Here is a 16,153-nt window from a genome sequence, read left to right as displayed (position 1 = left end):
CTGGGGGAGAAGCTTTTGCTCTGTGCAGGCCCTCCACATTCACCTCAGCATCTTGCAGTGATCCCCCTCATGACTACAACCTGCCCAGGCCATCGGCAGGCACTGTAGTGTCCGCTTGACAAAGTATGTGAGACAGGGCAAGCTGTGTGCCTGAACTTGTGACGGGGTGCGAACACACTCACACATGTGTGTGAGAGCCGAGCTCTGAGTCTGGATTTGGGGGGCTCGACTTGTGGGTGTGGTGGGGCCCTGGTCCAGAGTCCTATGGTGTTAGACTCCTCACTCTCCTTTGAACGATTCCCCGCAGCTCTCCAGCGCCCCCTCCCCCCAGCCTGGCAGTACGGTGGGGGAAACACCTGTTGGGGGGCTGGGAGTGGCAGAGCCCCCCGGGGCCTCTCCCCCGCGCCGCCGCCCGCCCTGCCCCTCTCGGGTCCCGCCCCCGCGGCCGCCGCCAGCAGAGCCGCGCGTGAGCGCACCGCGGCCAGAGGAGCGCACGGCTGCCGGAGCGCACGGCCGCGGACCCCGCGCAGGGAAGCGAGCCGAGAACGGGGCTGCCCGAGAGGCGGGCGGAGCAGAGGGAGCGCCGTGGAGACGCCGGGGGCACCGGGCCGCGCCAGGCTGGTGAGTGCGGCCGCGGCGTGTGGGGAGCCAGCCCGCCGGTCCCGGGCTCTGCCCCCGCCGCCCTGTTCCCGCGCCTCCTCGGTGCGAGTCCTCTGCGCCTCTGCCCCGTCTCTCCGTCTGTTTTCCTGTCTCTGTCCCTGTTTCTATTTACAGTCTCGCCTTGTTTCTTTCTAATCTCTTCTCTCTTCAGTCTCTGTCTCCTGCTGCGTCGGGCTTTCCTTGTCTCTCTCAACCACTGTCTCACTATTTCTCTCTCCACCTCTGTCTCTGTCCCTCTCTCTGTCTGCCTGTCACTCCAGTCTTGTATTTATCTCTTGCTCCTCTTTCTTACCTTCCCTCTCTACCCAGTATCTCTATCAATCTCATTTCTCCTCACCTGTCTCTCTCTTCTTATCTCTGCCTGATATCTCTGTCTCTCCCCACCTCTGTCTCTCATTGCCTCTCAGTCTCATCTCTCTTTCTGTTTCTCTATCTCTCCTGTCATTGTCTCTCCCTTGGATCTCGCTCGTGCGCTCTCCTCCCCCCTTCCCCTCCCTTTCTCTGTTTCTTCGTCCTTGTCACCCTCTCTGATCTGCTTGGTCTCTATCTATCCTCTGTCAATGTTCATTTCTGTCTCTTTGGGTCTGGGCTCGTGTCTCTCCTGCTCTTTCTACTTCTGTCTCTTCTCTTCTTCTGTCTCTGTCCATCTCTGAGAAAGCTATCTTTCTGCTTTTTTCTTATGGCCCCCGACACTTCCCTGAATCAATGACCACCTCCTCTTGTGCTGGGGGTTATGGGGACAGCAGGGCCCAACACTCATAATTCCCACCCCCACAGGCGGCCCTTTCCTCGGGGCCCCGCCTGGTGCCAGCCCCCCCACAAGCGGGGGGACTGCGCCTGGAAGCTGTAATGGAGGCCCTGCAGAGGCAGCAGGCAGCCCGACTGGCCCAAGGGGTGGGGCCATTGGTCCCTCCGCACCCACTGCCACCACCACTACCTCTCTTGCCCGGCCCCCGGACCCTACAGGCCCCTGAGGGGGCCTTGGGGGAGGTTGGGACAGAAGAAGAGGAGGATGCTGAAGAGGATGAGGAAGGGGAGGAAGCCGGGGCAGAGGAGGAGGCAACCGAGGAGAGCCATACAGGGACCCGGGGCCCCAGCTCACCTTCCAGCCAACCTCCTGGACCTCATCCCCATGAATGGACCTACGAGGAACAGTTCAAGCAGGTAGGACCCCCTCGATGTCAGGCCCTCTCCCCTTTCTCCTCTCTGGGCAAAAGCAATGCCAGGTGATTCTTAACCCCCCCACCCCCCACTCCCCTCTGCAGGAAGGAAAGACAGAAACACAGAGACCTGTCTGGAAAGAGATAGTGGGACTACTGAAAGATAGATAGTGACAGGGAGGGAGAAACAGACATCAGGAGATGAGAGATGTGGAAATAAGTGCGTAGGCACACACGGAAAGGTGCAGGAGACGCCCAGAAACATGGAGGCATGACAGACTTGAGGCTTTTGGTGAGGCTGGAAGGAAAAATGGAAGGAGTGTAAGAGCTTCAAAAATTCTTTTGAGGGAGTAGGGTCTGGGGAATGGGGATTCCAGTGCCAGAACCATCTCACCCTACCTCCTCACACATCAAATCACAAGGTCATATTTCAGCAACCAGTGGGAGTTTCCTGGGCTGCCTATTGCCATCTTGGGAAGCAGGCTGGAGATTGCCACTTCTTTGGCAAACTGATACATACTCCCCTCATCTCTTCCTGGTCCTATCGCCCTCATCTAAATCCTCTCCTGGCCGGAGTTCTATGGGTGGCAGTTTCTAGCCTGTGATGGCCTCTACAGCGCAGAGTGACTAAAGGGCTCCTGTACAGCTGAGAATGACAGGATCTTACTCATAGAGCCTTAATTTGAGGTTCTTCCTCTCTGTGGGACCCATCTGGAGGTTATTCTAAGGTGCTACTTCAGGCTGTCACTATGAAGGTATTATGAAGGGCTCTGACTCTAGGTGTGCTATTCTGGTGATGTTACTCGTAGGATGTTGGTCTTAGGTATTTTCCAGAAGTATTCATCTGTGGCTAGTACTCTGTGGCATTAATGTAAAACTGGGAGAGTTATTCAGAGCTCTGTGGCTCTAGTGACTGTTTCTCCTGGGTATAAATCTGGGGGTTATTACTTGGAGAGCATATATGTTATTTGTGGGTATCCATCTAAGACTTTGGGCTCAGTTCTTGTGAGAGTGCAGGTCTAAAGTGGATCTCTGGGATTTGCTACTGATAGGTGGTTTTTTATTCTGAGAGTTCTTACTGGGGAATGGAGTGTTGTTACCTACTGGTGTTGCTCAGGGATTGTTATTCTGGGTAAACGACTGTTACTCTAGGAATTGTTTCTCCTGGGTTGTATTTAGGAGGTGATACTGGAGATAGGGCTCCAAGTGACTGGAAATAGTTGGGATGACCTCAGGGCCTTTCAAGTTCTGGCCCCATAGGTCCTGGCTATGCAGGGCCATTACCTCTCTGGCAGCCTCTGTGTGGACAGGTTACTTTCCCTAGAAAGAGATAGACCAGAAGGTAGGCTGAGGGGCCCCAGGTTTCAGTACAGGAGCTTCTGAGTATCCATTCTGCCTGAGGGATGGGTTAGAGGCATCTCTGGCCCTCATCCCCAGCCCTGGTACACAGAGATGTGAAAAGTAAACCTTTGTAGGAATGAACTAGAGTGAATGAGTGCCTCAGGGACATCTGTCAGTTTGCTCAGTGTAGTAGTGGTCCCAGCCTGATGTACTCCTTGAGGCTCTGTGCATGCCCTGGAGGGCAGGCTGAGAGCCTCCTAAGCTTCCTTTCATCCCCTATTCCTCAGAGGGATGGTTTGAGCTTCCCAGGGCACCCCTGGCCAGTGGAGGGTCTCTGTGATTATTAGAAAAAAAATGCCCTTACCTGCCCTCACAGGGAAAGAGTCTAATGCCAGGGAGTCCACATTTCAGACCCTACTCACCCCTTCAGCTGATAACCCTTAATTCAGGATGTAACCTGAGTTGGGATCCCAGGGGGAGGAGGGGAGTCAGTGGAGCTGAAAAATGATCTCAGTCCTTCCCCAGCTGTACGAGCTTGATGCAGACCCCAAGAGGAAGGAATTTCTGGATGACCTGTTTAGCTTCATGCAGAAGAGGGGTGAGTGGGATGATGTAAGGGAAGGACCCGCAACTACCAGTTTTGAGGAAGGGAGACCCCAGGGTTTAGTCCCTAGGTTGGGTCCTCTCTGCAGAGGCCTGAGCTTGGCAACACCTATCCTTTGGGCCCTCAATAGCGTCTTTAACCTCTGACCTTGCCCCCCTCCTCCACCCAGGGATTAATTAGTGGCCAGCCCACTGGCAGGTTAATGAGTGTGGGATCAATTGGGAGGGTGGGAGGGGGAACTAGTGGGGGGCTGGCCTGGGGAGGGGGTTCCCAGGATTGGGGGGCTGGGAATACCTTGTTCCTCTCTCAGTGGCCTTTCGTCCAGCCTTGTCTCTCTTCAGCTTCCCTTTGCTTTAGGTAGGGGACACCCAGGTGCTCCACAGCAGGAAGGACTGGGATTAGACTGAAGGAAGGACTTCTCAAGGGGGTAGGCTGGGGACCATATGAGTTGGGGTTGTGGAGGAGGAAGAATTCCTTTCCAGGAATCTCAGAGCTAGAAGAAAATGCAAGGATCCAGGAGGAGATCCGGGTGGGTGGCAGTCCATCACTTAGGCTTCTCCCCAGATTCATGGGTCCAAAGACTGACTCATTATCTCTCTCTACAAAGCTAATTAACTCACTCGGAGCTTGGCCTGATAAGCCACTAATTAACTAGCTGCACTGCACCCCCCTCCCTTAGTGCAGCTGCTGGTCAAAGTCCCGCAGGCTCCCACTGCAGGCCCAGCACCCCTTTTGGGATCCTTTCTAACCAGGGACTCTCCGTGAGGACCCCGTCTTTTTGCTTCTCAGAAGGCCCAGTCATTTTGGTTCCAGGGTCCCCTCCCTCTCCTTCCTCGAGGTCTCCCCTCCCCTGGGGAAGTGGGGTCGGGGGTCTGGGCAGGTCCCAGCATTCCCTCCATCACCCTCAAGCCGGGGGCTCTGCCTCCCTCTGGTCCCTGCCTCCCTCAGCTCCCTCTGCTGGGGGAGGAGGTCCCGCGGGACCGATAATTTCCCCCCATTAATCAGGCCGCAGCTAATTGTTCGGGTCCAAAGGCGGCGGCGGAAGGGGACGGGATCGGTAAGGAATTAACTGGGGCCCATCGCTCAGCGCAGACAGGCCCCTTTGTCAGGACTGGCCAGCGGGGGCGGCGTGAGCTGCGGAGTTGGCGGGGCGGGGGCTGCTACTTCTCCCATCCGCCATCCCCGGTCTCGGGCAGCCATCCCGCGGGCCGCTGCTTAGGGGAGTCCAGCTCTTCAGCATTGTCGGGAAGTCCTTACTACGGTCTACCCCAGGGGTCTGCAAACTAAAGCCTGCAGCCGGCTGGCCAAATCTAGCCACCTTTGAGATAAGAATGGTCTTTACATTTTTAAATAGTGGAAAGAAATTAAAAGACCACATTTCAGGACATGTGAAATTTGAATTTCAGAGTCTGTAAATAAAGTTTTTATTGTAACACAGCCGGGCCCATTGCTTTAAACATCTTCTATACCTGCTTTCAAGCTAAATGGCAGAGTGGAGTAGCTGGGACAGAGGCGGTTTGTCCCTCAAAGCCAATGCTATTTACCGCCTGGGCCTTTATGGAAGTTTGCCGACTTCTGATCCAGCTTCCTGTCCTTCCTGCTACAATATAGGGCTTGGCGGCTCTATGGGCTCTGCCTGGAATCCCACCTCCCCATCCCACCCTCTTCCCTTTTCTCAGAGGTCCCTCCCTGTACCCTGGCCTCTTCCAGGCAGCCAATTCTTTCAGTCCTTGAGGATGTCCGCAGACAGGGTCTTGGTCTTAGTGTCCTGACTCTCTGCCCACCTCCCACCAGGGACGCCAGTGAACCGCGTGCCCATCATGGCGAAGCAGGTGCTGGACCTGTACGCGCTCTTTCGCCTGGTGACCGCCAAAGGTGGCCTGGTGGAAGTCATCAACCGCAAGGTGTGGAGGGAGGTCACGCGCGGCCTCAGCCTGCCCACCACCATCACGTCGGCAGCCTTCACTCTACGCACCCAGTGAGGCCAGGCTCGCGAGCAAAGGGGGGAAGGCGCGGGAGGGGGCTGCAGGGTTTGGAGGGCCCAGGGGCGGACGTTTCGTTGTGGGCCCCGTGGGCTGGGCCCAGCCTCCCACCCACCCCGCCTCGTCGTCTGCTCCTAGGTACATGAAGTACCTGTACCCCTACGAGTGCGAGACGCGGGCTCTCAGCTCCCCGGGGGAGCTCCAGGCAGCCATCGACAGCAACCGGCGCGAGGGCCGTCGTCAGGCTTATACCGCCGCCCCGCTGTACGGCTTAGCCGGCCCTACCCCTCGGGGACCTCCCGGCCAAATCTCCACTCCTGGAGCCGCAGCGCCCGCGCCCACGCCCAGCCCCCGCCCTGCCCCCGGCTCCGCCTCCGGCCTACCGGCGCACGCCTGCGCGCAGCTCAGCCGGAGCCCCATTAAGAAAGGTGTGAGGGGAGAGGGGTTGAGGTTTGGGCATCTCTGAGACCTACTAGGGGTGCGCCGAGATATAGAGAACATTAAAATGTGGCGACCCAGAAGTCTGGGAGACATGGAGGTCTGCAGGCAGCCGGAGCAGTAAGGACTGACAGGGCACTGCGGTTTGCTGACCGCTCAGGTTTAGGGGTACTGAGGTTTGGAGTCAGTGAAGTCGTGGGAGGTTTGCGGTACGGGTTACTGAGGTGTGGGCCTGAAGCTCAGGAAAAGGTCCTTGTTTTGTTTTGTTTTGTAAAGGTTTTATTTATTTGTTCATGAGAGACACACAGAGAGAGGTAGAGACACAGGCAAAGGGAGAAGCAGGCTCCCCGCAGGGAACCTGATGCGGGACTTCATCCCAGGACCCCAGAATCAGGACCTGAGCCAAAGGCAGACGCTCAACTACTGAGCCTCCCAGGTGCCCCAGGAAAAGGTCCTTTATCCAGAAGAGCTCCATTCCACATCTGTCTGTGCAGGGCTTCTATTTGCATGTAGTTTTTGCCTCCTGTGAGCTGTATTATTTAATAGCTAAGAACAAGGATAAGCCCCACATTATCTTGGACATATATATATATATATATATATATATATATCCCCTTTGAGCTTTCCAGCTTCAGAGCCTCAAAGCTGAGACTCTAGATTGGGGGGTGGGGTGGGGATCAAACTCAGTGCTTGAGCTTGGGTGACCTCCATTTGTCCCAAGCCTGGGGGGAGAACCAAAGACAGAGGCTGAGTTGGTTGGTCTAGGAGAGCTGAATGACATTTTCTTCCAGAGGAAAGTGGAATTCCAGCCCCTCGACTGGCACTGCCTGTGGGCCTGGCTTTGGGGCCTACAAGGGAGAAATTGGCACCAGAGGAGCCCCCAGAGAAGAGGGCTGTGCTGATGGGGCACATGGATCCACCTCGACCTGGAGCTCCCCCCAGTTTCCTGCCCCGTGGCAAGGTTCCTCTGAGGGGTGAGAAAGGGCTGAGAGGGCTTTGGGCCTGTGCACTGAGGGAGGACATAGGTGTTGGAGGTGGGGCATAAAGATTCCACTATAGACAACTGTGTGATTATAGATGTCGGGCTGAAGTGGAACGGGGGCTATCTATAAGGATGGAGGGGGGAGCTTAAAAGTCTGAAGTCTGATTCTCCCAAATGTGACTCCCTGCCCCTCCTGGACAGAAGAGCGGCTGGATGGGCCTCTCAATCTGGCAGGAAGTGGTATCAGCAGTATCAACATGGCCCTAGAGATCAACGGGGTAGTCTACACTGGTATGGGTACTGCAGGCTGTCTATACTGGCATGAGGTCAGGGGTATTTGCTCTGGCATGGGGATTTTAGATTTACTCAGCTAGCATGAGGCTCAGAGATATCCAAAGTTGCATGGATAATGTGGGGTTCAGGGGATTTGCTACAATGGCATGGGTTAAAGGGGTGTCTACAATGGCATGGGGTCTAAGGCATGACCTCTCTGGCATGGGTACCATGGGATGTCTGCCTTGTCATGGGCCTATGTACTAATGTAAATACTTCTTGTTTACCTGTTTGAGGGTATCTATATTGGCATAGGTGTCTCCACTGACCTAAGGGGCTTGTCCTCATTGGTTTGTGGCAGGGATATGTGAGGGGTGTTCTAACAATCAGAGCATTGACTTTTGTTTTCCTCTTTTGTTTCTGTGCCTACCCACCTCCTGCCTGTGTTTTCCCTCCACCATCTCTTCACCCCTTTGTCAGGTGTCCTGTTTGCCCGTCGCCAGTCTGTGCCAGCTTCCCAGGGCCCAACCAACCCTGCACCTCCTCTCCCTACAGGGCCCCCTTCCAGCACCTCACCCTGAGAACTCCCACTTGGAATAAAGAGTCCTGGCCCCAATGCTGAGGGTTGGGGGGAGGAGACATCCCCCACAACTTGATTCTTCCAGGCTGCCCACTCTAGGACCCAGCCTTGGGAGAGGATCCCTTACCCACCATGCCATGTAGACTTGAAGCCAAAGAGTTTTCTTTTGATGTTACATCTACCTCATTGTAACGGGAGAGCACCTCCTCCCTGGCCAACCCCAGCAGCATCTACCAAAGAGTTCTGACCCAGTAACCCTCATCATCTCCTCATGTGCCTCCCTGTGTCAATGTCATCTCTAGGACCCCACCTCTTCAGATCAGACCTGCTTCTCTTCAGAAGCCATGTGAAGGGTTAGGTTGGGTGTTGTGAAGGAGTCGATCCTCAGGTCACATCTGCATAATAAAGCTGCAGTCCCTCCCTCTCTAGTGCCTACTCTTCTTTTTGTTTGGGTCTGGGGTTGGGGAGGAATTACTGGTATACACAGGCTGTGTTGGGCCAGGGGTTTTCAGAAGGGAAGACAGAATAGTAAAGTTCCATGAAGGTAGAGGGGCTGGGTTTCCTGAATCAGACTGCCTGAGTTCAAATCCTGATTCTGCTACTAGAGTGTGGAGTGGCCTTGGACAAGACATTTAATCGCTTGAACCTTAGAAGACGGCTAAAGATTATGAGATTTCAAGGAGTCTCCTACTAATCCATGGGAATGGACCAATCCTTAAATAATAGGTGTATTTATATGGGCAATCTCGGGGGATGGGGTGGGAAACCTCTCTGGTTCCCTGGAATTAGAAGAAAGGTAAGCAGGAGCTGAAAGCAAGGGTGGGGCTTGACTGGTAGCTGTTGTCTAGGTAACCGCCCACACAGCTTTTGACACCTTTCACAGGCCCTGCCGGCCACTTCCGGCATCGGACGGTTGAATCGTGACGTCACTTCCCGTACTGAGGTCCGCCCGCGCACTCGGATTAGCCAGCCTTCTCCATTTGGCCGGATGTCCCGCCCTCTGGCTGTTCCCCGGCTATCGCGGGGCGGCAGTAGCCATGGCGGCTGTGACCGATGTGCAGCGGCTACAGGCCCGTGTGGAGGAACTGGAGCGCTGGGTGTACGGGTCGGGCGGGCCGCGCGGCTCGCGGAAGGTGAGCGATCTAGGATCCGGTGCTCTCTTTCTGGGGCCGAGCAAGAGCGGTCTACTGGCATGGTCCTCAGGATGGATGCAACCGCTCCAGTCTCATCGCCTGCAGCCTGGCCTTTGAAATAACAAAGGTTCGAAACCTTCCGGAGCTTATATGACCCTCGGGGTCCATTTCCATGGAGGGCACTGCGGGTTGTTAGGACCGATTGCGATGGGCCTAGTGTGAACTGTGACTAAGACTCCGCCTCTGTTTTTGCGGGCTAGCTGGGGAGACCTGACACACTGGAGAAGCTAAGAGTTTCAGTAAGAGCTGAAGTCCACAATGGAAGGGCTGTCTTGGAGCCCTGCATAGTTAATTGCTAAATATTGTACAGAAAGAGGTCCATGGGAAGCCAGAGGAGTCAGGGCAAAGGTGGATAAGGGTGGTTCCAGGGATGGGAGGTGAGGTCTGAAAGCCAGGATTAGGAGGGAAAGGGGTTGGATACCTGGTGTTTAGATATGGACCAGCACTCCTTCACACCAATGACTGAATTTCGCCAACTGCGAAGCTTAGTTCTCCCAACCCCTGCCCCCTAATCCCCTTTTTACTATTGGAAGACCTTTTACTGAAGGTGGAGTGTCAGGCATACCCTGGAGTAAGTGCATCAGAGGTAATGATGTCTTCTTGTACATTTGTTGTGGAGTTAGTTGTCACTGGAAGATTGTGCCCCATTTGAGAACTGATTTCTCAAAACATTCGCTCCCTTTGACATCTCTGACACTAAATCCTTGTTTTCTCCTACCTCTATGGCTGTTGCTGCTTAGTCCTATTTGCCTCTCCATATATTTGACCCTTGAGTATTGGCATTCCTCACCCTGCATTCTAAAACCTGGGTGAGATCATTCACTCCCATAGCCCCTCCCTCTGTTTGACCATTTAATATTGGAATTTCTCACCATCAACGCCTAAAGCCTAGGTAGGTTCAGCCAGAGAGATAGAAACCGGTGAATATATAGGATATGCTAATGCCCTATGGACTTTAATATAGTTAATTACCTCCTCAATCAGACTTGAAATTTCCCAAGGACTACATGATTATCTTCCCCTTCACACTGAGGATTCCTAGAAGGTGGGGTTGCATCTCCTTTAATACAAGAGGAAGGGGCCAACCTACTTTGTTGGGACAAGGAGATTTGGAATCTAAGAGAATGAGGGTTCTTTACCTCTTTCAAGCCTTGAGTCAAGAGGTGAATCTTGAGATTAACTTTCAATCCCTTTACAGGTGGCTGATGGCCTAGTCAAGGTACAGGTGGCTTTGGGGAACATTGCCAGCAAGAGGGAGAGGGTGAAGATTCTGTACAAAAAGAGTAAGTGATTCCATAGGGTGCCTGCCTGCCTGCCTTCCCATGCCTATGCTTCCTGGGACTTGGCCATTGCCCTCCAGCCCAGTAGGTCACTGGAATCACCCTATGGGGATAGAATTTGAAGATGTTTCCCTGCTAAAATGGTGAAGTGGGGTGTTGTGCTTAAACTCCAAGCCCATGACAGTGTCCTAAGTTGTGGGATAAGAGCTCTGCATCAGAGGTCCTCTTGGTGAAGTAGAGAGGAGAGGTATGGGATTTTCAAAGGCAGAAAAGAAATTAGGCACTGAGAGCCCCAGGCTTTTCCAGCCATACCTTTTTGATTATGTCAAAGCAAGCAACCTAAAAAATCAGAAAAAGCTCTGGCTTGTCTTGGTGTCACTGAGAGGCAAGGGACTTTCCACCTTTTGTGAAGATAGGTCATTGGGTATGCTGAGGGCCCCAAGATGGTGGAGCAATTGTGTTCCCAGCTATAAATGCTGAGGTTAGCCAGGAGGTGGTCAGAGGGGAGAGACGGGGAAGTGGGGCCTGATGGAGGCCTGCTGATGGACACTGGGTGTTACCTCCTCACTCAAGGCTCTCCCCAAGGTTGACCACTAATATCCTTCATAAGATTCCCCCCTCCTCAGCCCCATTCCATTTTTCCATCTTGCTTCTTTTCTAGTTGAAGACCTGATCAAATACCTGGATCCTGAGTATATTGACCGCATTGCCATACCTGATGCCTCTAAGCTGCAGTTTATATTAGCAGGTAATGCTGGACAATGTGTGTACATGCATCTGGGGATTATGGATTGTGGGGGGAGTTGGGCACAGAGATGGCCTCCCTGCCAGTCCTCTCATGGATACAGCTTCTGTCTGGAATTCTGGTCTAGCCCTGGGCTAAGGACTGAGGTCATCCTGTGGTCTTCTGGTAGGCCTTGGGTGTGGTATAATTCTGAGCCAGTTGCAGGCCATGGTGCCAATAGCAGTGGGAACTACTTCAGTGTTCTATCAAAGGTCTGTCTCTATGATTTTCCTTCAGAATCTTCCTAATTTCTGCTCACTAGACAGAGGAGCTTCTAGGAAAGGGCGGGAACAGAGAGCATTGCTTTTGGGAGAGGTGAGAATATTGGCATGAATTTCAACATTTTTTCTTTCATGTGAGAAAGCACTGGGATTTCAAAGTTCTCGGCAGGAACTATTGACTTGGCAATGTCTCCTACTCAGTTTAGTCAGCCACTCCATGAGGTAGGGTTTGCCAAGTACCTGTGTTTGTTCATTCATTCAAAAGATGTTTAATGATTGATCATCTACTGTGATCCAGACCATCCTTGGTGTCAGGTAACGGTGGTGAACCAGAACATTCCTGAACCATTGCCGTGGCTCAGGTACCCAAATTCAGGATATCTTCTCCTACACTGACTCTGGAGTCCAGCCTCTCCATCCCTCCCTGGCTACTGCCTCAGTGTCTGTCCCCTCATATGTGAATAGTTGCAGTCTCCTAAGTTCTCTTCCTGACCCTAGGCTTTCCCTTCTTGCATGTGATCCAGTATCCTCCTCCCCAAACACATCTCCAACATGCTACTTTGTCTACTTTGGAATCTCAGCATCTCCATCTCTCTCCTTGCTAGGATAAAATCCTAATTCCTTAGCCTACCATTCAGAGCCTTCTAGTCTATAGGTCTACCTTCCCATGCAGTTGTTTCCTGTGTTCTCTTTACACCAGGTCAGTCAGTTGAATTATTTTTCCTATGTGAATTAAAAAGCATTCTTGCCTCCAAACATTTGACATTAACAGTGATCCCTCCTGCAATATGCTTCCCACTCCCTGCAGTCATTGTAATCACCCATGCAAGGTCCAGTCCAGTGCCTGCTCTTTTCACTGGGCTCTGCTACTACTGTCCCAGCTCTCTAGAAGCTTGTAATTATCGCTGTCTCTCAGGGCCAGTGAGCAGAACCTGCCTGATAGTCTGTCACATGTCTCCTCTTTCATACCTTCTCAGAAGGCTTTGGGTGTGGAGACCTAGGTCTGAAGGATGGCGTCAGAAGGGCTCACTGAGTTTGTTGATAGGAGGCTAGAGTAAGAGGCCTTAGGGTTACAATGTTAAGAAAGGTGGGATTTGGAGAAACTTAGAGGCTTCTTGGCCTCAAGAAGCGTCATACCAGAGGCATCTAGGAGAGGTGGGGGCAGAATGGGGGAATGAGCAGAATAGCTGCTCCATGCTCCATGACTCAGCCATGTCTCCTGGCAGGTTCTTAGCCCCTTGTATAGGAATAGCAGTGCCTACGCTTGCCTCACTGCCACTATCTTGTCTGTTTATGCCTCAGAAGAGCAGTTTATCTTATCCCAGATTGCACTCCTGGAGCAGGTAGAGGCCTTGGTGCCCATGCTGGACAGCGCTCACATCAAAGGTACTTATGTGGGGTTATAGCTCTACTATTCTGCTTGGGGAGGTGGATGGATGGACAAGTCTTCCCTGTGCTTTAAATTACCTGGGTTCAAGCTAAGTCTGCTCCTTTTCTTTACCCTTATCCTGTCACCCACAATGGGAGTAAAATTTCCAGAGCAGAATTCAGTTTTCAGAACCTCAGACAGTTTGGACCTAAGGATACTAGTGTAAGTCCAGCAACCCCCAACTCTGGGTACCCCTTCTACCTTCTTCCTCACTCCTCAGCATCTGTTCTGCAGGGTGCTGTGTAGCCCAGATTTTACTGTAAGAGTTCCCACCAGGCATGTGAATGTCTGTAAATTCTTCCCACTGCACTGTTGAAAGCATTTCCTGGGCCTGAGTTTTGACAAGCAGACAGTGACTTTAATTGAATCCAGATATCCATCTTGTCTGTCTCCGGAGGTATTTTTTTCCCAGTTCCCCCTCCCTACCCCTGATCAGCTATCTGCTGAGGGTCTGACACACTTAAGCTGTGGGCCCAGCATGGTGGCCAGGGCTCTGGGTGTTGGGATCCAGGTGTCCAGCTTAGGAACCTGGCGTTCATCCTCAGCCCACCTCAGACTCTGTCTTCCAGGCAGACCTAGTCCCACTGGGCTGAGAGCAAAGCGACAGATCCCATGATAGGCAAAGGTTTCTTTACTTCACCCTGCTTACAGCACTGGGTGGGAAAGGAGGGCCATGGGCAGGGGCAACTCTGGGGACCTCAAGGCTTTGTTTTCTCCTAGGGGCCTGTATCTTTGCCCCGTCTGGGTCCTAGAGTAACTGGGGTGGGCAGGGAGCCTCACCACCTTTAGCTGCAGTGGTCGATGAAGCCTGGCGTTTGCTTAGCTTCTCCACTCAATACTTTAATCCTGCTGAAGACCTAATAGACTATTGAGCAGTCCCGGGGGAAGGCACAAGCATCATCAGGCAATGCGTATTGTGTTTTACAGCCGTTCCTGAGCATGCTGCCCGCCTGCAGCGCTTGGCCCAGATCCACATCCAGCAGCAGGTATGGGAGGGAGGGGAGAGGACTGGAGGGGAAAGTAGAAGTGGTGAGGCTCCTAGTCCCCACCCCTGCCACCTGCGAAAGCAGCCTCAGGCTACCCTCATGTCAACTCCAGGGGAAACTTGAAGGTTAATCCTTTATCTTCCATCTCTTGGCTCTCTGAGTAGGACTATTCTGAGACACCAGAAGGTTGATGATGGGAGGTACCCAGGAATTTCTGGGGATGGTGTGTCCTTGGCTATGGGTACAGGAGCTGGGTTTTTTTGTTTGTTTGTTTTGACTATTCTGAGGCCTAAGATTAAAGTTCAAAGAGGATTCAGATACAGGGGACAGGAGAGAGGACATATACAAGCAGGAATGTTTCCTTAAATATATGATCCATTCCCCCTTAGGACTGCTGTTGGGCTCAAAAAAAAAAAAAAAAAAAAAAAAAAAAAAAGGACTGCTGTTGGGGTCCCTATCCTGGAGCCTGAAAGTGCCCCGTTAGAAATTTGTTCCATTTGGCTCTGGAGTTAAATACTACTTTTTCTAGGCTTTATGGGGAGTGAGGGTCCTTGATAAGGTAGAAAAGTTAATGGGAAGTGGGGTCTTTATCCAGCTTCTTTCTCTGCCATATGTTGGCCCCATAGGACCAGTGTGTGGAGGTCACTGAGGAGTCCAAGGCTCTCCTGGAGGAATACAACAAGACTGTATCCTTTCTGCTCAGCCAGTCCCCTAAGAAATGCTCTCCAAAGCCCTGTCATTTTGTTCTTTCTCCAGCTCTGTCTCATCCCATCCCAGCAAACCTGTCTATTCCCCTCCTCTCCAACCCTTTGGCAGATGTAAAATCTCTCCACTCCCTCATTCAGGCTCTTGTTTTCACCTTGACCTGCTACCAGACAATGCTTCTCTCCAAGCAATTTGTGCAGTGGGATGAACTGCTTTGCCAGCTAGAGGCCGCCAAGCAAGTGAAGCCAGCAGAGGAGTAATGGCTGCTTCCCATTCCAGGGTGGGCCAGGACGACAAGGCTCAGGACGCAAAGTGTGAAACTGCCTTTGTAACAGGGCAGAAGCAGCTCTGTATTGGATTCACAACCTACCTATCTGCATTCAGGTGGGGCTTGGAGGTCAGAGGTCTGGCTACTTGAGGTTTGCTGTTTGCACCCCCTCCCCACATTAGTGTCCTATTCCAGTAACAATAAACTATAGAAATCACTGGAGGAGTGGTGCTAACTTCCTGGTCTAGGATGGGAATGATGGTGAGGAAGGGGGTGGTAGAGGGCAGAATTGCCAGCCTTCTTAGTGGTTGAACCAGGAGTTCTACTCATCATGGTTTGGCTTTCTGGGAGATGTAGAGCTCTCAAGACAAATGCTCTCATTTGATTGATATCAGTGGAACATTTGTTTGTGCATCCATTTATCCCACATTTATCACATATCCTCTAAATGTCAGATCCCATGCTAGGTGGGGAGGACATGATCCCTGCCCTACACAGACTAGCTGGGGAGATAGTGAAAGAAAAGTCATCCCACCAATCAGGCACTGGGTCCTCTAGGGTACAGAAGAAAAAGGGATGGGGGAGGCAGCCCTGGAAGGTGATGTGCAGTGTATTTGAGAGCCAGGGGAGAGCATATGCAAAGGTAGAGAGGATCCTTGAGGTTTCTCTCTTGGGAGCTTATTTGGTGCTATTAAGTAGGAAAAGGATCCCAGAAGACTGTTGGTTGCTGGGCTTTGGGCTCAGGGGTGGGGATGGGCAAAGTGTGTGTATGGAGGGGTGTGGTTTGCTGGGCTGGAGAGGGAGGGAGCCAGATGATAAAGAACTGAGGCGGGAGATTGGTGCCTCACTCCACCAAGTGTTTGCTGCCCCCTTGTGGTCCTAGGGAGTGCTGTGGCCCCAGACCCCTCTTCAACGAACTGCCCGCCACCCAACCTGCACAGTTCACTAGCCTCTCAAATTAAGCATGTCTTAATTCAGACTGAAACTTTTAGTTATCCTAGACTCTTCTCTTCTTCTCAGTCCAAACAGTCACCAACTCCTCACTAAACCTACCTCCTAATATCTCCCAACTTAATGTACTTTTCTCTATCCCAGCTGCTATTTCCTTTAAATTCTCTGAAACATTTAACAAATATTTGAGCGCCTATTATACGCTGGGCACCATACAAGTCTCCGTGGACACGCCCCCGGCGCCCCATGGTCCGTTCCTTGGCGGTGGGGGTCCAGTTTCCCCACTCCCACCCGCCTTGGCGGCAGCCAGAGTGTG

At 52.6% G+C, this 16,153-nt stretch overlaps 2 protein-coding genes across 4 annotated transcripts; both read left to right on the top strand.

Annotated features, from left to right (window-relative positions):
• The first annotated feature begins 477 nt into the window (after positions 1-477).
• ARID3C (AT-rich interaction domain 3C) lies at positions 478-9,018 on the top strand. Of its 3 annotated transcripts, XM_025432089.3 has the most exons (8): positions 478-621; positions 1,438-1,824; positions 3,687-3,759; positions 5,560-5,743; positions 5,886-6,175; positions 6,977-7,159; positions 7,369-7,458; positions 7,921-8,444. In XM_025432089.3, the coding sequence occupies exons 2-8, from the start codon at positions 1,510-1,512 to the stop codon at positions 8,019-8,021; spliced, it is 1,236 nt and encodes a 411-aa protein (XP_025287874.1). In that variant the 5' UTR covers positions 478-621; positions 1,438-1,509; the 3' UTR covers positions 8,022-8,444. The 3 variants fall into 3 exon arrangements, with proteins under 3 accessions (XP_025287874.1, XP_048947833.1, XP_048947832.1); XM_049091876.1 differs by lacking the exons at positions 478-621; positions 7,369-7,458; positions 7,921-8,444 and adding an exon at positions 8,904-9,018 and having other exon boundaries at positions 642-1,824; XM_049091875.1 differs by lacking the exons at positions 478-621; positions 7,369-7,458 and having other exon boundaries at positions 645-1,824.
• DCTN3 (dynactin subunit 3) lies at positions 8,981-15,103 on the top strand. The gene is made up of 7 exons (XM_025432103.3): positions 8,981-9,153; positions 10,412-10,496; positions 11,155-11,241; positions 12,801-12,884; positions 13,855-13,913; positions 14,540-14,599; positions 14,789-15,103. Exons 1-7 carry the CDS (start codon positions 9,058-9,060, stop codon positions 14,876-14,878), a joined length of 561 nt encoding a protein of 186 aa, XP_025287888.1. The 5' UTR covers positions 8,981-9,057; the 3' UTR covers positions 14,879-15,103.
• The last annotated feature ends 1,050 nt before the right edge of the window (positions 15,104-16,153 follow it).

Source organism: Canis lupus, chromosome 11 (assembly GCF_003254725.2).
Source record: "Canis lupus dingo isolate Sandy chromosome 11, ASM325472v2, whole genome shotgun sequence".
Taxonomy (NCBI): Eukaryota; Metazoa; Chordata; class Mammalia; order Carnivora; family Canidae; genus Canis; species Canis lupus.
The sequence above is the reverse complement of the archived record's forward strand: the minus strand, read 5'-3'. Positions and strand labels throughout refer to the sequence as shown.

Coding starts and splice junctions, on each gene's coding strand:
- DCTN3 (XM_025432103.3), top strand. CDS start 9,058: ATGGCGGCTGTGACCGATGTGCAGCGGCTACAGGCCCGTGTGGAGGAA. Junction 12,885..13,854: donor GGACAGCGCTCACATCAAAG/GTACTTATGTGG, acceptor TGTGTTTTACAG/CCGTTCCTGAGCATGCTGCC. Junction 13,914..14,539: donor AGATCCACATCCAGCAGCAG/GTATGGGAGGGA, acceptor TTGGCCCCATAG/GACCAGTGTGTGGAGGTCAC.
- ARID3C (XM_025432089.3), top strand. CDS start 1,510: ATGGAGGCCCTGCAGAGGCAGCAGGCAGCCCGACTGGCCCAAGGGGTG. Junction 1,825..3,686: donor ACGAGGAACAGTTCAAGCAG/GTAGGACCCCCT, acceptor GTCCTTCCCCAG/CTGTACGAGCTTGATGCAGA. Junction 7,160..7,368: donor TGGCAAGGTTCCTCTGAGGG/GTGAGAAAGGGC, acceptor CCTCCTGGACAG/AAGAGCGGCTGGATGGGCCT.